Source organism: Mytilus californianus, unplaced genomic scaffold (assembly GCF_021869535.1).
Source record: "Mytilus californianus isolate M0D057914Y unplaced genomic scaffold, xbMytCali1.0.p SCAF_11, whole genome shotgun sequence".
Taxonomy (NCBI): domain Eukaryota; kingdom Metazoa; phylum Mollusca; class Bivalvia; order Mytilida; family Mytilidae; genus Mytilus; species Mytilus californianus.
In genome coordinates, this window is record NW_026262593.1 from 73,965,900 (window position 1) to 73,991,803 (window position 25,904).

The following is a 25,904-nucleotide window of genomic DNA, read 5'->3' on the forward strand; positions in this document are numbered from 1 at the left end:
AAAAGAACTGAGACAAATATGCATATAATAAATTGACTCATATATTTAACTTGATACTGTACTGCTTTACTTTATAATGAATTGACTCATATATTTAACTTGATACTGTACTGCTTTACTTTATAATGAATTGACCTAACCAATCTTTACATATTTAACTTGATACTGTACTGCTTTACTTTATAATGAATTGACCTAACCAATCTTTACATATTTAACTTGATACTGTACTGCTTTACTTTATAATGAATTGGCCTAACCAATCTTTACATATTTAACTTGATACTGTACTGCTTTACTTTATAATGAATTGGCCTAACCAATCTTTACATATTTAACTTGATACTGTACTGCTTTGCTTTATAATGAATTGGCCTAACCAATCTTTACATATTTAACTTGATACTGTACTGCTTTACTTTATAATGAATTGGCCTAACCAATCTTTACATATTTAACTTGATACTGTACTGCTTTACTTTATAATGAATTGGCCTAACCAATCTTTACATATTTAACTTGATACTGTACTGCTTTGCTTTATAATGAATTGGCCTAACCAATCTTTACATATTTAACTTGATACTGTACTGCTTTGCTTTATAATGAATTGGCCTAATCAATCTTTACATATTTAGTGTTTATTTTAAAAAGGAGTATGAATATATAAAGGAATTATGGTCAAACCAGAAATGTTTTACCGACATGGATTACAAACTGCCTGATCACAAAGGTTTGTATCAAATAGTAATATAGCGAATACTTAAATTGATTAAAATTAAACCTTGATACCAATATTATTATTCGAATATTTAAAGTATTACTCTGATTAATCTTCAGCCTAACAAAAACTAAAAAATGAAACCATGGTTATTTCATAGATGTCTTTGTGACATACAATTGTTTGTCTCCATACTGAGTTGTGACTTTCTTGTTAAAGATTTGGAAGTATGCAATTAGGTAAATATTCTAATGTACATTAGGACTTCCTGTATTAGTCAAGTGCCTGATACATTTATTAAATTTGAGACAACTTCATCCAATATAACCCCGATACAAATAAATCCAGAAGTTGTGCTTTGCGATGCGAGAATTCAGACAACATTTTGGCGTGTCAAATATTTCGAAAGCCTTTTAAATTCATATATCTATAGCTTTGTAGTTGATTTCATTTAACAATATTTGATTTGATTGTATCTTCTGTTTTTGTTCAGGCTAGTTTTGTTTCGTTTTGCTTTGCTTTGTTTTGTTTTGTTTTGTTTTGTTTGTTTTGTTTTGTAGTACTTACTTCAATTTAGTTGAGCATGGCATATATAAATATAAAAAAGATGTGGTATGATTGCTTACTAGGCAACTCTTCACCAGGGACCAACTGACAAAAGTTAACAATTATATACAGCCTTCAACAATGAGCAAAACCCACACCGCATAATAAGCTATAAAAGGCTTATATAATATATAACCGGGAACATTTGTGTAAAAGTACAAACTATCAAAATCAGTTGAAAAAGGCTTAACTCACCAGTTCGATACGAAGAACATAACAAAAACATAACAAAAAAACAAAAGAAAGTACAGATCTGAGAGTCCTCGCAGTTACTGAAAGCTAGTTAAAGGTCAATAACAACTAATAAAAAATGTCTAAGACTAAAATATTAATCAATACACGTCCAACATCCAATGGATTAAGTGTTAAAACGTCATTAACAGTCAGAAAAAAACATGACCTTGTGTAGTAAAATGACTTCAGATATTAATCTAATAGAATAGAGTTATATTATTAAATTGGTCATTTATAGTATAAGTTTACCGGAGCCATTTACAAGTCCGGAAACTGATTCATAGCACCATTTGGAATGGTTTCATTTATAATTTGTATAACAGATTTACAATTAGAAGAATTATGATAACTTAAAAGGAAATGATAAAGTCGTTAAAGTGTGAACATGTACGAGAGTTGTATTAGCTAAGATATGTACATTTTGTAAACGCTTTACGATGTTCCTGCTAGAAAATAGGACGTTGACAAAAAGTTGTAATCATTATGTTTGTGATAGATTATAGCTAGACGTCCTTAATTTTTGTCAAAATCTAGGAAAAGATGAAGGACTGAAGCACTTTCTGATTACGGGATTATCCTGAATCACAAGTTTACTACGATATATGAGATGCAAGCACTCACTGAAATGAAGGTATTGATTGACTGGAACCCTCAATATATCTGAAATTGAAATTGAAGATCTTTGCAAGATTTTTTTTTTCTATTTTTCTTCAATTCTGCTTGATATGAGTAACAAAACCATGTATACCAGTATGGGTGCAAAATAAGAAGCATTGGCATACCGGGGGTTGAGATCTCACAAAACATGTTTTAACCCCGCCGCATTTTTGCGCCTGTCACAAGTCAGGAACTTCTTGTCTTTGTTAGTCTTGTATGTTTTGTTTTAGATTTTGGTTCGTTCATATGTTTCGGAATTTAGTGTGACGTCCATTTTCTCTGAACTAGTACACATTTTTGTTTAGGGGCCAGTTGAAGTCGGTCTCCTGGTGCGGAACTTTCTCTCTGTATTGAAAACCCATTGGTGGGCTATTGTCTGCTCTTTGATCGGATTGCTGTCTCTTTGACATATTCCCCGTTTCCATTCTCAATTTTATTTAGTACGTGTATCCGTTTAATACTTCATTTATTGATTTTATTTCTAACCGTATGTCGAAAGTAATATTATAAAAATCTGTGTCTTATATATTACCTTATTTACATTTTATTAGTAAATGATATCAAATGATGCTGTTTGTTTTAAAGGTTTTAATGGACCAGAAGCAAAGCTTATCAATAGGGATTCTGAATGTTACGGTCTTGTATTTTTGGCTTTGCTGCATAAACAGTACTGGATTGGTGCCCAACAGCTTGTAGACTTGGAATATGTAAGTTCAAATGAAAAGATTTTTCATAAAAAGAAAAAGAATAAATATAGAACCGACCAGTAAATCGTTGACTAATAGCACTTAGTATGCAGTAATATTTCACGACATTTGAATACTCATTTCTAATTCAGATCAAAGGCGGCAATATATGGAAAGAACATTATTTCCTACGAGTATTCAATGCATCTCTAAACAGAACAAAATGAACTGGTTTCCGATGTCTTAATGTGTGATAGCTAATATTTCCAATCCGTCTATGTGTAGATTTGTTATGTGGAACTGAAAGAATTAAGTACAATAATTTAAAAAAAAACAATAACATATAAGAATACTAAAAATCCAACAGGTTCTGTAAATATGGGAAACATTAGTTTACCGAGGTTATCATATCGCGAAAACGATTATAGTCAACTTTCCTCAAATTTCTGTTGACGCGGTTGATGTGTAAGGGTAACACCCATGTGGGTTATTGAGTGAAGGGATATCATCAGTATGTCTGAAAGTGAAACTAAAGAACTTTGCAAGGTGCATTTTGTTTTGTCTTTGACAAAGTTCTGTATGAATTCTGCTTTATACTGGTACAAAAAGAAGTAAGCAAGTTAGTATAAGTAGTGGCGGATCCAGCAATTTTCATAAAGGAGGGGGGGCACAGACTGCCACAAGAGGGGGCACACTTAGTCATGCTTCAGTGATTCCCTAAATAATCAAACACATTTTTCCGACAAAGGGGGGGGGGGCACCCTGCCCTCCCTAAATCCGTCTCTGATAAGTAGTTCCCCTTAGAATACCGACTGTTGAACTATCAATCCACCAAACTCAACCACAGTGTCGTTTAAAAAGTCAAGCACATTCATTATGTCTTTTTTATTGTATTTTTTTTGTTTAAATCGGTGTAATTTTTTTTTTTTACAAAATAAGATTAATCACGGCCATAAAAAGGAATTTGTATCTACGATCCCCATTTTTGTAAAAAAAACTCTCTGTTTCATGAGACGATGTAGGCGATCTGTCATTTGTGCATAGGTAATAGTAGTGCCATTCGTAGAAAATTAAAAACATTTGATATAACTGCAAAACAATAAATATTCTGATTAAAGATTTTGTAGTAGATCTTTAGAATTCTTAAGAATCCACATATGACCTACGCCGCTGGTTGTACATACCTCATCATAATATATTCAAAGGTCATCTTTTACTGCAAAAAGAATTGAACATATGGTAGTCGGTATTTAAACATTCGATTTTCAAATGTTTGGCTTTATTTACATTTTACTTGCATTGGACCATTACCGCTGCTGGTATACATGTTTAATCTTTGTTCTAATTCCGATACATCCAGATACTTCTGGAATTGTAGTTCATCATACAATCCTTTTATTATTAACTGTTGAAATAGTTTCTACTCTCATGTATAGAATAACAAATTGAAAACAACACGTTTAATAATTTCATGCGTCCGAAGCGCTTTTCTGGATTTACCTTCATCAGGAACGCTCAAAGCCAAACATTTGATATCCGAGGGATGTATAAGTACCGAAACAGTTGAAGAGCTATATGACAAAAAAACCTAAAATAAATAGCCAAATTCATCTAAGGTCAACTTTGTCTGAGGGAGTTGAAACCTTAGTTTCTTTATAATTTCAAAACTTATAAACAGACAATTTTAGAAAGGTTTGTTATAAATCATGTCAGTACCGAAGTACTGACTACTGAGCTGATGATACCCTCGGGGACTGGTAGTCCACCAGCAGAGGTATCGACCCAGTGATGTAAAAAATTGAAAACAACACGTTTAATAATTTCATGCGTCCGAAGCGCTTTTCTGGATTTACCTTCATCAGAAACGCTCAAAGCCAAACATTTGAAATCCGAGGATGTATATAGCTGACATAATCCGTATTTGTTACGACTTTAAAAATAGGGGTTTGAATGCTCTTTAACTTCATACTGAATGTTCGCCTTCCAACTTTGTTAATTTAAGCGCTACTGAAAATTCGTATGAAGACGAAATACAACTCAAATTAAAATACCAATTTTAGAACGATACAATTTTATTTGTTAAACGCCCGTCTGACGCACTAGATTACAAGCCTTGTAGATGTGATGAGTTTATATCAAGGAAATTATCATATAGTATACCCTTACAGAAACGCTAACGATACCATACATCATATGACGAAAGAAACGCTGCACGATATATTACGACGAACGAAAGGCTAATTTATACCATGCGCTAAATGATACAATATAATATTAAATAACGAGAAGCTGTAGTTAACTAGATGATTATCTATATAATGAACGAATGATGTATGGAAATACACGAATATTGTACTAACAATGCTCAAACGCTATAAGGACGATCCAAGAATGTTGAAAGAACGATGCCCGACTGAAAAAAATATATTTACTCTTACGTTAATTTATATCTGAAAAACTCGTATTGCAAATTGTGTTAAGAAGCGAAGAATTAAACCACAAAATATCAGTTTATTCGATGAAGTTTATTTTAAAAAATGAGAACAAACAAAATATATAAAATATATATATCTATATATATAAACAAGTCTAAATTGAAAACAACGTTCAAACCTATGGTTGCGTTGGATAAAAACCGCAATTTTTATACGTGTGCATGCAAAACAAATTTCATGGTAGAGGGGTCTAAATACAGCACAAACAACATTTTCCAAAATACCCAAAAGGTGAAAAAGTATATTTTAACAAAACGCATTTGACTAGCAGGTCGAACAACGGATGTTCTTAAACTCTGCTGACTGCCATGGCGATTGCCAAATAAACGGATCACCAGATGTAACAAAATGAATCTTAATTCTTAATTTAATACCAAACAGAAAACAATATAGGTTCAGATATAATACCTTATAAAAGATGACCAAATTAACATTTCTTCATTCAGATTGGGAATCATCATCTTCTTGTTGGGTGTGCTATATTAGAAGATGAAATCAGAAATTGGAAAACAGCGACACACTTGAAGGAAAAACTACAACGTTTAAAAAAGTAATGATGCAAATAAAATAAAACATATTACAACGTGTTTATTACTGATTGATTGACTGCTGACTTAACGTCCAGTTGCAATTATTTCATGCGTTTAAAGGACGAATGCTTTAAATACCTCGACGTAGTGTATGCTTCTTGTGTAGCCAAAGCATTAATGTTGGCAATCAAATGTCAATTTTGCGATGAGATGTGCATTGTAGCATAGGTCTCAAAAAAACATGTTTAACCCCGCCGTATTTTTGCGCCTGTCCCAAGTCAGGAGCCTCCGGCCTTTGTTAGTCTTGTATCAATTTTAATTTTAGTTTCCTGTGTATAATTTGGAGTTTAGTATGACGTCCATTTTCACTGAACTAGTACACATATTTGTTTAGGAGCCAGCTGAAGGATGCCTCCGGGTGCGGGAGTTTCTCGCTGCATTGAAGACCCACTGGTGGCCTTCGGCTCTTGTCTGCTCTATGGTCGGGTTGTTGTCTCTTTGACACATTCCCCTTTTTCATTCTCAATTTTATTTAATAAATCTGATATTAAAAGACTAATTTAAAAGTAGCGTTTACGTTTGTATTTTAACATCAACAGCTTATTACGACCTAAAGGTACAGTTGACGTCACTGATTTGGTCATGCATTTAAAAAAATATAAAAACATATGATTAAATGACAAGCCCTCATTCAAAATAGCAATTTTAAATTGCTCAGAGATTAGATGATTTGTGAATATCTTCAAATGAAATGACTAGAAATTTAAATCTTAATAAACAATATTCCACATAGAAATGACTTGCTTGTTTTGTAAATCTACTTAGCAATTTCTTTTCTGCATGAGTGTTTATTGCTTGATTTTATGTGTATCTAGTTAATTCAAAAGAAGGAAATGAGATACGATTGCCAATAAGACAACTTTCTATAGAACAAAGATATTAACAATTACATGTCATCTTATGGGCCTCTTTAAATGCGTGAACCAAACACCATATAGTAAGTTTTAAAATACAAAATGTGACACATTTCAGAAGAAAAAATCAAATTACCTGATTTATACTATAAAAATGAATGGTTAATGATAAGGCAGACAGAAACTAACGACAAACAACGGATAACATGTGGCTGGCTTGGAAAAGTCACATAAACAACGACAAACAACGGATAACATGTGACTGGCTTGGAAAAGTCACATAAACAATGTGTTTGTAAACCTTCCCCTATGCTGTAATGTAACTTCAATTGTTAACAATAGTTATAAGTGAAGGAGATGTGGGAGGTATATATATATATATATATAAGTCTTTTCATTTTGTTAATATATTGTTCAAGTGTCTTCACTGAAAGAGTTATCTGCATAATTCGGCATATCTATGATGCTGATGTTACAAAGGAACGAAAGAAACAAATGACAATTAAAGAGAACAAAACAGAAGAAAGAGAGCTGGGTGATGCCATCAATCATGCAGGAAGGCTTTTGTTGAATCATGGATATCTAATGGATGCTATCAACAGTAAAAACCAAAATTTCGTTGAAAACGACACAGTAAAGAAAATCTTAAAAAAGATGTGGTATGGTACAGAGAATATAGATGGTCATACGGTAAGTAAACAAAACTAACATTTCATTGATATGATTAATCCGTTGGCTTGTTTATATCTAAAATCGTTCCGTTACGGGGAGAGATGAGGAAAGTAAGGAAGCGAATGCAAGACAAGGAGAATCTCAAATATGTAGGAACGAACTAATTGACAATCAAAAAAATGCTACCTTACCCACACATCCCCCCAAAAAAGGAGAAAACAATAGACAAAAAGAAATACGCAAAACAACTTCATCAAATGTTTCGATAATTTTCAAAATGAGCAGAATAATTTGAATACTAGGGCAAATATCTAAACAATGTAGAACATCCAAAAACAAGAGAATACCAACGTGAAAATACAAAAAGACATTTTAATCATAACGAAACGATAGAACGATATATATATATGCCATCAAGTTTTCGAAAAACGTAGGATTTTCTACTGCAGGAATTGATACCTAGCTGTATTTGGCAAAACCTTTCGGAATTTTAGGTCCTCAATGCTCTTCAACTTCGTACTTTATTTGGCCTTTAAATATTTCGATGTCACTGCTAAGACTTTTGTAGATGAAACGCGCGTCTGAATGGTATCTATGATGAGGTTATGAAAATATAAGATCATTGGTGTTACAATTGGTAAACAAGACTAGAACCTAAAGCTACATTAAATATGTAATAAATGTTTTGTTTTCAGACTTTTTGGTATATTGTTCTGTTCTCAGTCCATCTATTTGTGATGCCTTTATTAATGATTAACATGGAGATGGATAATCGTCTATTACTTTGGTAAGATAAATTTTGCAACTCAACATTCTTCTTTATTACAATAAATGCAATTATCGCTATTTTGTGCATTTTTCCTTTGATCTTTTTGGTGATAATTTTTCATATCATGCTACTCGCTGGAGATGGAATATTATCGTCAGAAACTAAGGGCGCACGTGACGTTGTCAATGTAAACATGAACGACCTCATTGGCAAAATAGCGATAAACAAATAATCAATGGTCTTTCAAACTCGAGGATGTTTATCAGCCACATCTCATCTCAGGGCTGTCGCCCTTTCGAAAAATCATCAATAATCTATAATTATGTATCTGTTAAAATATGTATTTCATTCAACTATATCAAACCGTTTAATGAGTTCTATCAACCCTAATCACACCTGACTTGATATCGTTTTTGCTTTCCAATAAGATAATTACTATCGTTCATGTTACTCTTTACGTATCTTATTATATCCTTGTCATACTCAGCTTTCGCGCGTGATATCCGATGCCACTTGAAGGGAGAGTGCTATGATCTATGCACGTTAAAAACCCATTTAAATAACTCTTAATAGTTGTCCCTATCCATTGTTGTCTGTGGCAGGTGTTCATCTGTAAATTCATCGCCTCGTCCTACTAAGCAGAATTTATTGCTAATGCTTAATGTGTCAAATCCTTAATTTGCGTTATATGTATTCAACTAGTTGTTGAAAAAACAGCGACCAACCTATCACATAGAATATGTAAGAGTCCAACCCAGGAACCCAAAAGCAATATTTTTGTGTCGAGACCTTTATTTCGCTATGCAGTTTCACTCCAAAATTCTTCCATCACATCATGCAAAAATGGGAATGGTAAATATGAATACCTTGGTTTCGGTCATGATAAATCTAACTTACTTATAATCACACGCAAGACTATAGTCACCAAAGATTATATCATAAAAATGCTGGACATTTTGATCGACAATATATAAGTGTTGAATTTTGTCGATCGATATTTCAACGAAAATTGTAATTTTGTGTGCACTGTAAGAGAAGTTTAGCATATATAAATCGGACTATGTTTTTGCTGATAAACCCTAACATTGACCTTTGGTTGATTTGAGAGCCTTATCTTACAGATTCTCGGATATTGAAGTTTTCACATCCTTGGGATTCAAGGGTTCGGGTTTGTTCTTTCCTAATGACATGCATAGTAACTAGCTATACAGGTATCATGAGAGTAACTATTTTTTATTCCGGTAACCATTCTAAAATAATCGTTAACTTTTCAATTTATTTCAGGTTTTACAAAAAGTACAAGCTGCCATTCATGAAAATATTTATACATTCGGTATGAAAGTTCATAATTTAAACAATTTGCAAACCTAAACAATGTAAACATTACAGTTGCCTATAATTGCTAACATCCACTTCACTTGAACTTTGGTGGATAGTTGTCTCATTGGCAATCATACCACATCATATCATTATTCATGATTTTACTATTTTTTTGGTGATGTTGTACCCTTATAGACTTGCTTATTATATTTTGTAGTGTACTGTATCATATTTATATGATCCATCGCCTCGTAAGATTTATCGTTGGCTATTATTCAGGAATTTTCTATTTATCATTAGTACATAATACTTGTAAATCTTTTTGTTTCTAAGAAATGCATTCACTTAATTGTGTTCATTGTGTCTTGTCTTTTGTCACAAGATTACTCAATGTTTTGTTTAAGTATTCAACTGGTTAATCGATACACACTTGACTTGTTTAAAATTTCTTTTAACGTTTCAAACCAGTCAATTTCGTTTTATCAACAATCAACGTATTAAAAGTTACATAAATATGTCGTATTCATACAGCATCAAAAAGTTTCTATGTTTCTGCATGGTACGCTACTAAAGTCCGTCAACGAATAACACATTAACCCCCAAAAAAAAATCACGTCAGCATAATATCAACAGTTGTAATTTCAATTTAGACTACAAAACATTGCAAAGCTAAGAGTGTGTAACAAATATTTTCTAAATAATGACGCTATGGCAATATATTTTTGTAATAACATTTGTTTTGTTTATTAATGTTACAGCTGGAATTCACTTTTCTCCTTCTTGCATATGCATACATGTTGCTGTTTGACTACAGAGAAGATGGAATCACCTATATTGACTTTATTATAATAGCGTGGATGGCTAGTTTCTTTGTAAATGAAACAAAACAGGTGACCTCTTATGTCGACAGTAAAATATGTCCAAAATCTCATGCTTTTTCTCAACTGTTTCCTTGATTAAACACTTGAATCTTATTCATATTTATGATAATTTTACTTATACTTAATAATCATAATATCAATTGTTGAACCTTTCCGCCCTTTAGACGCATTCCTTATTACAAACTAATAGAAATATTGTATCACTGATGGCAGAGTAGAAATGAATGACAAAATGCTATACATTATATATATATATAACTCTTTCAATTAAGACAAAACCGTGTCTGGACTTGCATCGCTGTACGCAAATAAATAAGGTAACATGCATACTGAATCATAACTGATCATGCCCTCTCATAGAAGAACAGTCATTTTAACGAAATATTTCATTGTTAAACGAGTGTGGTAAAATCGAACTATCGGCAGACAAGAATTTGCTGTACGGCAGATGTAAAAATATCTCACATGCTACAACTCAACATTATCAAGCTGCAGACCAAATATAAAATAATTCTTTTGCAGAGAAGCAAAACAGGTTTCATGAAAGTTTTATCTTACGCTTAATATTTGACGGACAGGGTCAATTGAAAACTGCGACAAAGGAGATGACTTCAATCTACCATTATGAACATTCTATGCTCATGTTAAAAGGTTTCAAAAGAACTTAATATGGAGTTTATATACATTTGTATATTTTGGTTATTTTTTACTTTGTCTTCCCCTGTATGATTTTCTGAAAAGCGTGTTGTTGTTTACAAGTTAGCTCCTGATACATGGTGTCTAGATTATAACGACGGGTGCCACATGTGGAGCAAGATCTACTTACCCTTCCGGAGCAATTGAGATCACCAACCGTTTTTGGTGGGGTTCGTGTTGCTCAGTTTTTAGTTTTCTATGTTGTGTTTTGTGTCCTATTGTTTGTCTGTTTGTCTTTTTCTTTTTTAGTCATGGCGTTGTCAGTTTATTTTCGACTTAGGAGTTTGAATGTCCCTTTTGGTATCTTTCGCCTTTCTTTTATCAAGTCACTCTCAGTTTTGTAGAAGTGTAATGGACAATATCACTAATGACTGGCTGTAATTATAAGTGTGCTATTTATGAATGATACCTTATCGGAATAATAGTAGTGTTATAGTTTATAGAATATGAGTAAAAGTTTGAAGAAGGTGAGTAATAGTTTATAGAAGGTGTGTAATAGTTTATAGGAGGTTAGTAATAGTTTATAGACTGTGTGTAATATATAATAGGAGGTGTGTAATAGTTTATAAAAGGTGTGTAATATATAAGCTTAAATTGGTTCCGTTTAACGTACATGTCTATTTTGTTTTAGGTTATTGTTGCTTTAGTAAGAAAAAGAATCAAACCATATTTTCGTGATTGGTGGAACATAGCAGATTGCATTTTGATTATAGGATATACGTCTGGAATGCTACTGAGAGCTGTTGAAGGATCTTTTTTCCGAACTACGTCAAAATGTTTATTAGTTGCAATATTTATGCTTATTTGCATAAGATTACTCAGTTTGTACTACATAAATGAGTTTCTCGGACCAAAGTTAATCATAATTCGAATGATGGTATGTAAGACTATATAAATCCGAAGATGTGGTATGAGTGCACATGAGACAACTCTCCATCCAAGTCACAATTTATAAAAAGTTAACAATAATAGGTAAAAGTACGGTCTTCTAAACGGAGCCTTGGCTCACATCGAACAGCAAGCTATAAAGGACCCCAACATGACTAGTATAAAACAATTCAAGTCTTGTAACAGGCCACCTACGGACCCCTCAAAGTGTTGTTGCAAGGGTTCTAAACGTGCAGAGAGCGTGACATTCTCTCTACAAGAGGCATCGGATTTAACATCCCCATTCTGACCGGATGTGGCTGCGTACTTGTACATCCCGCTTAGCTAAACGGACGCCCCACCTCGGTAAGGGTTTTACTGCTGGTCTAAAGAAGACCTGTAGTGACCATATTTCTATTCCCGAGTCACCCTTTGAGGTTATGGAAATAATAAGTTTCTTTGTTATTTTCGAATCGTAAGGTTTAATATAATCTCAATAATTCAATATTACGGACAGTCGGAACTGTTGCCTCTCATCCACTTACTTGCTATTGCAAGGTATCAAGACACTAAGTTGTTAACCTAACTTTTTACTCCATTTCTTCAATTTGTGTTAGCATTTTTCTACTGAACGTTTTACCAAAACTATTGTAGTAAATAAAAATATTAAAATCAAATGATCAACATCATTATCACAATAAAAGTGATACTTTTCGAGCTGCCGAGGCTAAAATTTACAACATGAAAATCTGAATTTGCTTTTCAAATCAGAGAAGAACAAGTTTTCCTACTTAGTGATATTATTGGTTTTTTTTATTTATGTACGGGTCATGTTTGGTATATTCTAATTTCAGATTAACCATACTATTGCATTCATGACAATTATGTTTGTCATAATGTTTTGGTACAGCGTGTCTTTTTATGCGCTTCTATATCCGAATTCTGAGGCTAGCTGGACAGAGATCGAAAAAATTTTATCGAATGGATATTGGATATTATTTGGAGAAGTGAACTTAGAAGCTGATACATGTAAGAGTCAAATAAATATTTCATTACCTTAAGTACTATTTTGTCAAAATGAGAAATGATATGCAAGACAATTCCATGCAATGAGGAATTACAACCGGAACTAGGGAAGATATAACATCTATCATTATCTAATTTTTTAAATTGATATGTGTACCTATTTTGTTACGCTACTGCTTATTACTTTAACAATATGGTTTATAATTTCGATTTCGTATAGAATGATGCAACTATTATCACTTTCCTAAATGTTAAAGGTACCGTCATATATATTTTTGAGTCAGGAAGGTTTTGGTATTAAGGATCGTTTTGTTAGCAAGAACAAGGTGCAAGTAAACTTTCGTTTGATCTGTTTGAGCTTGTGATTTTGCCTTTTGATAAACACACTTTCCGTTTTGAATTTTCCTTGGAGTTCGGCATTTTTGCTATTTTACTTTTTTACTGTATTCTAATTTTAAATTTAACTAAAATGCTAATTTATTGTGTAAAGTTCACGTGACATTCACGTGAAAATACTCATGTGAAATTCAACTCAAACGAGATTATACGTGTAACTCACATGAAAAAATTTACGTTAATTTCATGTGAATTAAGATTCACATTAATTTCAAGTGAAATTTTTCACGTGAATTTTACTTGAACTTTATAAAGAAAATATGTATTTTTCATGATTTTAATGGTGTTTAAATACCTTTTTTGAAAATTAACGTAAACAAATTCGTGTGATTTTCAGTTCAGGTGAGTTTCGCGAATTAACTCGTTTGAACTGAAATTTCATTGTGTGAGCCAGTGTATAACGAAATCTTTAAAACGAAATAATATAAATACAGCAATAATACTGATTTTAAGAAACATGTCATTTTGTACATAAACAAAAGGGAAAGACGGGTTTCAGAAGGTCGTTGGTTTCCTGCGGGGACTCCGGCTTCCTCCATCCATAAAAACTTACCGGCACGAAATAGCAAAATAGTGTTGAAAGTGGCCTTAAACACCAATCAATTAATCAATAGAACACTTTACGGACGCCATCATGAGTTGGTTGACCGATATGCAATATTTTTTTCACATATGACGACGGATATGTACCAATTGTTATAACCACATTCATTCCCGTCCTCTTGTCATCGATTTGACCTACCGAATAAGACTTATTATCGTGTTTGTACCTACAAGAGAAACACAACGGGTGCCACATATTGAGCAGGAACTGCTTACCGTTCTTGAGCACCTGAGATCCCTCTCAATTTAAGGTGGGGTTCGTGTTGCTCAGTTTTCTATGTTGTGTTTTGTATACTATTTATCTGCTTTTCAGTTCGTTTTCGACTCATGAGTTTAAATATCAATTTAGCATCTTTTAAAATATATAAATCTTTTACTTTCCGAATACGGTACTCCTACTGGTTTATTATTTGCAGCATTTAAAAAGCGTGTGCTCTTGCTGTTTGATTTGTTTCAAGGAAAAAGACTAGATAGATCAAACTTTAATTTACATAACTTAATAGATACACCGTCAAGAAATCTAGCGCGGCTTTAATCAACTTTAATCTAATAAATGCATAAAGATTTTATATCTGTGTATATATATTTTGGTTAACGCAAGTAAACATTTGAGAGCAGATGTGAAATAAAATTTGCAAGATGTTTTTGGTAGTTCATCTTACGTAAAACCTGTTTATTTACGAACACATTTTACTGTGACAGTCTTAAAATCATTTTTGTGGAATTGATTTTGTTATTATATAAATATACATGATTCATACACTTTATTTTTATCTGTTTTCTATTTTGTGAAACTATGCTAATCGGTTTTTTTTATAACAATTGTGACATGGTTAAAATTATTATACTATCTATCTTCATAAATAAGATATACTTTCTTTTCCCGCAATAAAATTGAGACACCAAATTGTATATTAAACTTGACATGTTTTGAAAGAGCATAAATTATTAGATTTGTAAATTATAATAATAAGAACAACTCTTTCTCAAGTGAAATGTACAAAATTGTTTGGTAAAATTAGTTTATTATTGCTTCTCTGTTTCTAATTTTGTGTCTCATTCAATCTTAGTGACTGAACCGAACTGCACCTTCAACAAGACAATATATGAAAGTGATGTGAGTGGAGTTTTACCGCGATGTCCAACGAAACTTGGTTTATACATTACACCTTACTTAAAAGCCCTTTACGCATTGATAGCAGTGGTCATAATGCTGAATCTTTTGATAGCTATGTACAGGTATAAAGTAAATGGTATACGCTGAACAATGCAAAAAAACATGATATTGAATGTGCTCAGATCTATACAAAAGAGAGGCTAAAAATACCAGAGGAAAATTCAAACTCAGAAGTCATTGCCAATGGAAAAAACGAAAAACGACCAAACGACAACCAATTATATACAAAACAAAACAAAACATAAAAAACTAAACTAAGGAAATATTGAACTAATAAATATGCTTCTAATCACAGAAAACACTTACAAATGTAGTTATTTTGTTTGTAGTCCTGTCTGCTTCGTTAAACAAATATTATCTGTGACAACGGATTAACACATTTCGTCAACAAGGGTTTCCCTCGGTTTTAGTTTGTTACCCGGATCTGTTTTCTCTCAATCGATTTATGACTTTTGTACAGCGGTATACTACTGTTGCCTTTTTTTACAAATCCTGTAGTCAGCACTTTGGTATTGATACATGTACTGAATTCATTTTTTTGTAAATGTAATGTTTTTAAATGTTAAATTATTTGGAACACTAATATTTGTCTATCCCCAGGAATAGATCGTATTATCCGTATCGCACAACTTATCGGAATTTTTGGTTTTTAATACTCTTCAACATTGCATTTGAAAAAAGTATGACAAAAATACTGAACTCCATGATATATTCAAAAAGTGGAAGTCCATAAAAACTGACAAAATCAAACGTTTGCAACCAAATGAACGAGTGGAAAACAACTTTCATATTCCTGACTTGGAACAAGCATTTTCCGAAAATGGTGGTTTTATCTGGTTTTATAACAAAATAAACCTCCTACTTGTATGACAGTTGCTTATATGTCCGTTATATTGACAAAATGTTGCTGAGCAACCCAAACAGACATATTTTCCAAAGATAAACACATATTGTTTGTAAAACGAATTTTGACACCTTTGCTCAAATGAATTTCAGTAACATTTTTGAGGACGTCCATACAAAATCGATGATTTATTGGTCGGAGCTACAGACATCTTTTCTTGAGGAATATAGTATTCAAACAATATTTCCAATACACCTCCAGTTACTTACCTTACCGGGAACCGTAGTTGCAATTGTGTGGCTTCTCTGCGCAAATCTACGACAACAGAATTCTGACGAAACTGATCGTACTAAAGAGCTTAATCATCACCCACCATTTGTCAGAGGTATAGTGCACTTTTAAAAAATAGAAGGTTTTCGAAAAGTTTGTTTAGATAAGTCAATTTGCAGACATTTCAAAGAAAGATGTACACTTAAACTTTTACAGTTATAACCTCAAGTGCAAATACAAATGCGAAGAATCAATCAAGGTAAATAATTAAAAACTGGGGGAATCAAATGAACACTAAACGGTTGCTTCGAAAGGGTAAGCGTCTGTTAGTATGCCATCAATCGCAATGCGTATCCACACTTACTCACAACAAATGTCACAACTATGAATAGTACCTTGTCTGTAATGTCACATATCGCACGACTATTCTGTTATCCGAAAGTCTATGACAGCAAAAACATGTCGCTATTGAGTTTGTACACAACATAGCGTATCGGTCAACCATTTCATTCCGTTAAACCTGTGTATGTTGATATCAGTCGTTTTCCACTTAATTGCGTTGATTGATTGATTGATTGTTGGTTGCTTAACGTACAGTGGCAAATATGTCATGCATATTCAGGACGAGAACAAATTAACAATTAATACAATAGGTAAGTCCTGTAATAGAGACGGTCCGGGATGAAGGTCGGTAAAAATTTGCGAGGGTTTTACTGGGGTCGGTGGAAGAACAGTGGTGACCATATTTCTATTCGCTAGTCACCCTGGGGGGGGGGGGGGGGGTGTAACTGTGTTGAAGCATTTTTTAATCATGAAGCATGTATAGTGTGACGATACACGTGCGTAAAGCATTGTTTAAAATATGTAAACGCTATGACAAAGAGGGTAAGTTGCTGCAGAGAAATGGTAATTTGATCAAGTCTGCTATTTTACCTTGAAGTTGTCGATCTGTGTCAAATTGGAAAATTGAAGATGCTTAGTAGTCCTTGTTTTGGTGATATCCTTAAGAAGGCATTTTAATGTAAAAGTACTTATGACCTGTAATGGTTTACTTTTACAAATTGTGACTTGGATGGAGAGTTGTCTCATTAGCACTCATACCACATCTTATATCTATATTATGATTTTAGTTATCTAGTGTTGACTCTTCTCAAAAATATTTATTTTGATAGAAATAGGTGTTGTTCACTTTATTCGTGTATTTAAGTGAAGTTCCAATTACAGAATATTCATTCATTGTTTAAAAAGACATTAAACCAGTGTCCCTATATTACATGAAGTCTTAAATGAAAAATATATGAAAAAATTAAATTAACTATTGATAGTTATCGTAAAAGTATTTGATGCTTTACTTTCAGTTTTTCTCTTTGATTCTAATTATGATTTGAAACTTAAATCGACAGAAGCAGAGGAGACAAAGGCTCAAAGAGACCAAGGGTAAATATACTATCCAATGCATTATTGTCTATTTGTAGTGTATATTTGAATGGTGTGTAATGAATTTTAGAGACAGTGTGTTCTTCTTTTTCTTTATTTGAAATCTAATCTTCCCAAATAAGAATTATATTTTCCTTTAAAATACATGTTTTCCATGTTGTCTATGTGAAGAAAAAATTAATAGAGCTTGATTAATGTTTAAACTCTTGTTGCTATGTGTTTTCGTCGTCAAGTGGCCAATATTACAAAGAAGTAAGGACGGTGTCACACTTAAGGATGTTTTCAGGTGAAATTTTAAAAAAATTGGAATTTAAAATTCATATTATAATTCAGAAGAGCATTGGTTAAGAAACAAAATAATCTCAAAATAATGATAGGTTTTGGCACTCCTTTTCGAGATATTTGATTTTTAAAAAATGGCGGGATAAGTTTGACTCGGACTTTAGCCTTATATTTAGCATTGACATTATTTGGATCTCAAATCGTAAGAAAGGAAATCTAGAATCTGCTTAAATTTTAGTAACGACCTTTTATGAGCTATTTAAGTCTTCTAGGAAAAGAAAAGTGGGTGATATGGGGCAAAATATTTTACCTTATGTCGTTGGAAAAACCCAAGGAGTCCGAACATCTGAAAAAAATTCCTTAACCTGAAATGACTACATCCTTAAACTTGAAACATCAAGTTATAATGTGTGCAATTAAAGGATCGGAAAAAAAGAGAAAACATTAAGTTTGCATATATAATGTGTATGTTTTTAAGGTATAATGACAATGATGATCATAAATTTCCTTCTTAATATTTTCCATAAATATAGATAAAGTCTAGTTGTCCGAGTGGCGTAGGGTTATGGCCAAAGTGTTGGCCATGTCTCCGCTGAGGGGAGAATATTTCAGATCTAACATTGTTAAGGTCACCACGTATATTTCAAATTAGTTGTTCCTACTCGAGCCGTTCGTTTTCTGAAATCATGTAATAATTGGTTTGATGATTTAAGATGATCTTTATGTGACAGATCAGCTGTCAAGAATTCATTTGAAATAAAGAAAAAAAAAAACATTTGCTATAATGTGCATTTTCTTTTTATTACGGATGACGATTATTTTTTTTTTGCAGGAAAATAGATGTTAACACAGTTACGGTAAACCTTTTCTTTTGTTTAACAGTAATTAATTTTGATTGTCGAATACGAGTGATCGATTTAGATGTAAATATATAATTAAATCATACATGTCATATACATCAATTCGTTATACATATGTTTTTATACAGAAAGCATTGTGTTTTGGGCAACGTTGGCACTATTAGTATGTTCATGCAACCAAAAGATGACTGAAAATTAAATCATATTGTATAATATTTATTTATTAAAAACCTTCTTTAAATTGTCCGTTTATAAATTTTGAAATTATAAAGAAACCAAGGTGTCAACTCCCTCATGTAAAGCTGACCTGAGATAGATGTTGCTATTTTTTTAGCTCCTTTTTGGTTATATAGCTCTTCAACTGTTTCGGTTCTTGTACATTCTTGGCTTTCAAATATTTTTCTTTGAGCGTTCATGATGAAGGTAAATTTAGAAAAGCGCTTCGGACGCATGACATTTATAACGTGTTGTTTCATTTTCTACAAATAAAAAAATGTCATTAAGCTATGATATTTTTTTTCTGAATATGGAATATTTCAGTTTGTTTTGATCTAACCAACGTGAATCTACGTGCTTTCACCATCGAAGCCGCCGTTACAAGTTTCTAATACAGAAAGTCGGGAGTTGGCTGTCAAGACGGTTCAATCGATTGCTCGACTTTATTCATAAAATTTGTAATTGGCAAATTGTATTACGAAAAAAGAGAATGTTTCAATGTGTCATGAAGTTAATGCAATAACTGCAGTAGTTTACCGATGATAAATTTCATAAATCGATGTGAAAGAAACACTTGTGTTAAGCAATTAACAAAAACTGAGATAATTACATATTGCGTTAAGCAATGATAAAAAACGGGGGTAAAAGGGTATTGTGTTAAACAATGAACAAAAACTGATGTAATCGGATGCTGTGTTAAGAAGTGAATAAAAACTGAGATAATCGATGTAGTAATCAGTGTGTCGTTAGGCAACGAACAAAAACTGAGATAATCGGTGTGTCGTTAAGCAATGAATAAAAACTGAGATAATCGATGCAGTAATCGGTGTGTTGTTAAGCCATGAACAAAAACTGAGATCATCGGTGTAGTAATTGGGTTGTCGTTAAGCAATGAACTACAACTGACATAATCGGTGTAGTAATCGGTGGGGTTTTAAGCGTTGAACAAAAAACTGACATAATCGATGTAGTAATCAGTGTGTCAATAAGCAATAAACAAAAACTGAGATAATCGGTGTAGTAATCGGTGGGGTGTTAAACATCGAACAAAAAACTGAGACAATCGGTGTAGTAATTGGGTTGTCGTTAAACAATGAACAACAACTGACATAATCGGTGAAGTAATCGGTGGGGTGTTAAACATTGAACAAAAAACTGACATAATCGATGTAATTATTGGTGTGTCCTTAAGCAATAAATAAAAACTGGGATATTTGGTGTAGTAATCCGTGTGTCGTTAAACAATGAACAAATCTGAGATAAACGATGTAGTACTCGGTGCGTCATTAAGCCATAAATAAAACTGAGATAATCGGTGTAGTAATCTCTGTGTCGTTAAGCAATGAACAAAAAAACTGAGATAATCGGTGTGTCGTTAAGCAACGAACAAAAATTGAGATAATCTGTGTAGTAATTGGGTTGTCGTTAAGCAATGAACAATAACTGACATAATTGGTGTAGTAATCGGTGGGGTGTTAAGCATTAAAAAAACTGATATAATCGATGTAGTTATCGATGTGTCCTTAAGCCATAAATAAAAACTAGGATTTTCGGTGTATTAATCCGTGTGTCGTAAAACAATGAACAAATCTGAGATAATCGATGTAGTAATCGGTGTGTCGTTACGCCATAAATAAAACAGAGATAATCGGTGTAGTAATTTGGGTGTCGTTAAGCAATGAACAGCAACTGACATAATCGGTGTAGTGATCGGTGGGGTGTTAAGCATTGAACAAAAAAACTGACATAATCGATCAAGTTATCGGTGTGTCGTTAAGCCATAAATAAAAACTGGAACATTCGGTATAGTAATCCGTGAGTCGTTAAACAATGAACAAATACTGAGATAATCGATGTAGTAATCGGTGTGTCGTTAAGCCATGAATAAAAACTGACATAATCGATGTAGTAATCAGTGTGTCAATAAGCAATAAACAAAAACTGAGATAATCGGTGTAGTAATCGGTGCATCGTTAAGCAATGAACAAAAACTGAGACAATCGGTGTAGTAATTGGGGCGTCGTTAAACAATGTACAACAACTGACATAATCAGTGTAGTAATCGGTGGGGTGTTAAGCATTGAACAAAAAACTGACATAATCGAAGTAGTTATCGGTGTGTCCTTAAGCCATAAATAAAAACTGGGATATTCGGTGTAGTAATCCGCGTGTCGTTAAACAATGAATAAATCTGTGATATTCGAAGTAGTAATCGATGTGTCGTTAAGCCATCAATAAAACTGAGATAATCGGTTTAGTAATCGGTGTGTCGTTAAGCAACGAACAAAAATTGAGATAATCGGTGTAGTAATTTGGGTGTCGTTAAGCAATGAACAACAACTGACATAATCGACGTATTAATCGGTGGGGCGTTAAGCATTCAACAAAAACTTGACTTAATCGATATATTTATCGGTGTGTCGTTAAGCCTTAAAAAAACTGGGATATTCGGTGTAGTAATCCGTGTGTCGTTAAGCAATGAACAAAAACTGAGATGATCGATGTAGTAATCGGTGTGCCTTTTACCCGTTTATAAAAACTGAGATAATCGGTATTGTAATCGGTGTGTCGTTAAACAATGAACAAAACTGAGATAATCGGTGTGTCCTTAATCAACGAATAAAAATTGAGATAATCGGTGTAGTAATTGGGGTGTCGTTAAGCAATGACAACAACTGACATAATCGATGTAGTAATCGGTTGGGTGTTAAGCATTGAACAAAAACTTGACATAATCGATATAGTTATCGGTGTGTCGTTAAGCCATAAATAAAAACTGGGATATTCGGTGTAGTAATCCATGTGTCGTTAACCAATGAACAAAAACTGAGATAATCGATGTAGTAATCGGTGTGCCTTTTAGTCATACATAAAAACTGAGATAATTGGTGTGTCGTTAAGCAATGAACAAAAATTGAGATAATCGGTGTAGTAATTGGTGTGTCGTTAAGCAATGAAAAATCTGAGATAATCGGTGTGTCGTTAAGCAATGACCAAAAACTGAGATTATCGGTGTGTCGTTAATCAATGAACAAAACTGAGATAATCGGTGTAGTAATTGGTGTGTCGTTAAGCAATCAAAAATCTGAGATAATCGGTATGTCGTTAAGCAATGAACAAAAACTGAGATAATCGGTGTAGAAGTCATATGGGTTTTAGGCAATGAACAAAAACTGAGATAATCGGTGTAGTTATCGTAGGGGTGTTACCCAACTCCAAATTAGTGTAGCATACGGAAATTATCAAGGTAATTTAACATGTTTTGGTTTTAATTCTATGTTAAAACAGCTATATGTGAAACGTATAGATTTGGGGAATTTTAAATGTAAATTGTATCTTGAACATGTAGCTCTCCAATTGTATCGATTCTTATACATCGTTGGCTTTCAAATATTCGACATCGGAAATTTCTGATAAAGGTTTATCCAGAAAAGCTCCTCGAACGCATGAACATTATAAAGTGTTGTTTTCATTTTTAACAGCACTGGGTCGATACCGCGACTAGTATACTATTTATGCACGAGAGTATCATCAGCTCAGTAGTCAGTATTTCGGTACTGAAATGATTTTTAACAAACTTTTGAAAAATTGTCTGTTTATAAATTTATAAATTATTTAGAAACTAAGGTTTCAATTCCCTCCGACAATGCTGAATTAGATCAATTTGGCTATTAATTTTAGGTTTTTTTTTGTTTGTTTGTTTTTTTTTTTTTGGGGGGGGGGGTCATGTAGCTCTTCAACTGGTTCGGTTCTTATGCATCCTTAGTTTTCAGTTAGTCGTCATTGAGTGTTCCTGACGAACAAAAATCATAAAAAGCGCTTCGGACGCATGCAATTTATAAAGTGTTGTTTTCAGAATTTACGGTGTCCTATCAGATACAATGACGGATCATGCATTTATCAATATCATTAAATGTGTTTAATTTAAACAGTTGTGCATTCATGTATCTCTAAAATTGAGAATGGAAATGGGGAATATGTCAAAGAGACAACAACTCGACCAAAGAACAGACTGGGTCTTCAACGCAGCGAGAAAATCCCGCACCTGGAGGTGGTCCTCAGCTAGCCCCTAAATAAAATAGTGTACTAGTTCAGTGAAAATGGACGTCACACTAAACTCCAAAACATATAAATGAACTAAAATTAAAAAACATACAAGACTAACAAAGGCCAGAGGCTCCTGACTTGGGACAGGCGCAAAAATGCGGCGGGGTTAAACATGCTTTGTGAGATCTCAACCATCCCCCTATACCTCTAGCCAATGTATAATAAAGAAACACATAGTAATACGCACAGTAAAACTCAGTTCAAAAGAAGTCCGAGTCCGATGTCCGAATAGGTAACAAAAGAAACCAAGCAAAATGACAATGATACATAAATGAACAAAGGACTACTAGCAGTTACTGACATGCCAGCTCCAGATCTCAATTAAAATGATTGAAAGATTATGTCTTCATCATATGAAAATCAAGTATAATCCCTCCCGTTAGGGGTTTAGTATCATACCATCATAAAATATATATGAGAAGAACATAACCCGTATCATGCCAACAACTGGTTTTAAACAACTAAGAAAAATATATTAGAATCAGTCAACGTTATTTCTATAAAAACATGTTTTTATAAATGCTTCAGAGAGAACCTGACTCTAATAGCACAAAGCAAGAAATACAAAAGGAGAGTAATAACAGGATAACTCAAGAGGTATGTAAACAAACATATTCTTTAAAAAAACAGGCTGAAGATAAACTGGTAACACCAAGTAAAACAAAAAGACGGACGACTCCACAAAATACTACATAGCAAACTAAAGATTGAGCAACACGAACCCCACAAAAAGACTGGGGGTAAGTTTAGGTGCTACGGCAAGGTAAGCAGAACTTGTTCCATGTGTTGCCTGTACCAAATCAGGGATATGGCAGTTGTTTTGCACTTGTTCCGTTGATTGATAGCGTTTGCTTTTGATTTTTGGACTTTCCCCTTTTGAACTTGCCTTGAAGTTCGGTATTTTTTGTTTTACTTTTTTGCATTCGTCATGTTGTTTGTGCAATTGCATATCCTTGTTTGATACAATTATGTTAGATGTAAACGATTTTCCAGTAAAAAAATCCTCTTATTATCAAAATTGTTGTACATAAATCTGTGTGCAAAACATAACTGTGTAAATGTCTGTCATCACATTGTTTCTACAAACATTTGTGCAAAGTCCTCGTGTCAACAGTATAGGTTTTGTTATCACTGTTCAGCGTAGTTATGTGCCTTTTTTATGTTAACTATTATGCATATATTTATTCGTTGATTAATAAAATCATAATTATTTTTTTTATTATTTGTTTATTTTTTATTTCTGTGCAAACATAATGTATAAATACGAGTTTGTCACTGTAAAAGCTTAATCTCAATGTTATTACAATAAAGAAGACTACATTTACTCGGAATATGTTACTACAATAAAGAAGACTACATTTACTCGGAATATGTTATTACAATAAAGAAGACTACATTTACTCGGAATATGTTATTACAAGAAAGAAGACTACATTTCCTCGGAATATGTTACTAAAATAAAGAAGACTACATTTACTCGGAATATGTTTGATTATCTATTATCTTTTTTCAGATAATCAACAGACTTAAAAATCTGGAAGGTAGCTTAACAGAATTAAAGGATACAAAGAAAATGGTTTGTAGTTTAAATAATTGATTTTTTTCTGATATTTGTTTAATTATTTGCAAACTCATGACTGTTTTATTTCATTGTATTTTAACAGTTGATAAATTAGTGCAACTTAAAGCACATATCTGTCCAATAAAGAAACACTTTCATAACTTCTCAAAAGACATTTTAATTGATTTAAAATTCGATCAAAACACTTGTTACGTCTACATCTTTGCTCTTTTACTTTTTCAGATGATGGACAAATTGCAAAGTATGGAAGAAAGTTTAAAACACGATCCTAGAAATGATATGAATGGATCTTAGTCTAATGTCTTCTGTAGTCGATCTGAATGATATAATCGTAGTAACAATACATCCTGAGTACAATATAGGGATTTATAATGAGAGAGAATTGTGCTTTTTTTCTAGAATTTTAAATAACCCAATTTGAAACATGAATATGTTGATAGAGAATTGTTTTTCTTTAATCAAAATAGCATGTTAAGTAAATGATTGTAATGTTCAGAAATGTTTTTCTCCGTTATTTATGATACCGCTTTACTTATTCTATCTTACACCTAAAAAAGATCAAATGTTAGTTTTAACTGTACATCGTTTGCTGCCGACGTAGACATTGGATACACCACTCCTGACTGGTTATTGAAATAACATTGACGGTACCCATTGTATTGAACCAAATGTGCGAAATGTGACTATTATTATCTCTTGGCAAAAATATTTGAAAGCCCAAAACATAATACAAACGTTTAAGAGCTGATAAAACCACAAATAGAACAAAAGTAAATTCAAAACTGGACCAGGAATCAGAGCTTTCCACGAGGGAGAAAAATTCCTTTATTCAAAAAGATTTCGAAATTTTATAACAACAAATTTAAAAAAAGGCATGGTAGGAGAACTGGCTACTAAGCTAGTGATACTATCGGGAACAAATAGTCCACCAGCAAAGGTATCAGCCAAGTGGTAATTATAATATTGACGGTACCAATTTTACTGCTCTAGAAAGCTTTGATAATCATAGGTTATTATATGATCCGTGTGGCCATGTTGTTACCGGACACTTTGTCA

At 32.9% G+C, this 25,904-nt stretch overlaps 1 protein-coding gene across 1 annotated transcript in view; it reads left to right on the forward strand.

Annotated features, from left to right (window-relative positions):
• LOC127720667 (transient receptor potential cation channel subfamily M member 2-like) overlaps positions 1-25,454 on the forward strand; it is a 42,427-nt gene extending 16,973 nt beyond the window's left edge. The window contains exons 13-28 of the mRNA XM_052227379.1: positions 655-733; positions 2,804-2,925; positions 5,846-5,949; positions 7,263-7,533; positions 8,211-8,302; positions 9,569-9,617; positions 10,363-10,494; positions 11,813-12,058; positions 12,903-13,077; positions 15,144-15,312; positions 16,247-16,479; positions 17,723-17,801; positions 18,916-18,940; positions 23,795-23,863; positions 24,780-24,842; positions 25,071-25,454. Coding sequence (XP_052083339.1) covers positions 655-733; positions 2,804-2,925; positions 5,846-5,949; positions 7,263-7,533; positions 8,211-8,302; positions 9,569-9,617; positions 10,363-10,494; positions 11,813-12,058; positions 12,903-13,077; positions 15,144-15,312; positions 16,247-16,479; positions 17,723-17,801; positions 18,916-18,940; positions 23,795-23,863; positions 24,780-24,842; positions 25,071-25,142 — 1,980 coding nt within the window. The 3' untranslated portion in view covers positions 25,143-25,454. The remainder of the gene's footprint in view (positions 1-654; positions 734-2,803; positions 2,926-5,845; positions 5,950-7,262; positions 7,534-8,210; positions 8,303-9,568; positions 9,618-10,362; positions 10,495-11,812; positions 12,059-12,902; positions 13,078-15,143; positions 15,313-16,246; positions 16,480-17,722; positions 17,802-18,915; positions 18,941-23,794; positions 23,864-24,779; positions 24,843-25,070) is intronic.
• Positions 25,455-25,904: the final 450 nt, after the last annotated feature.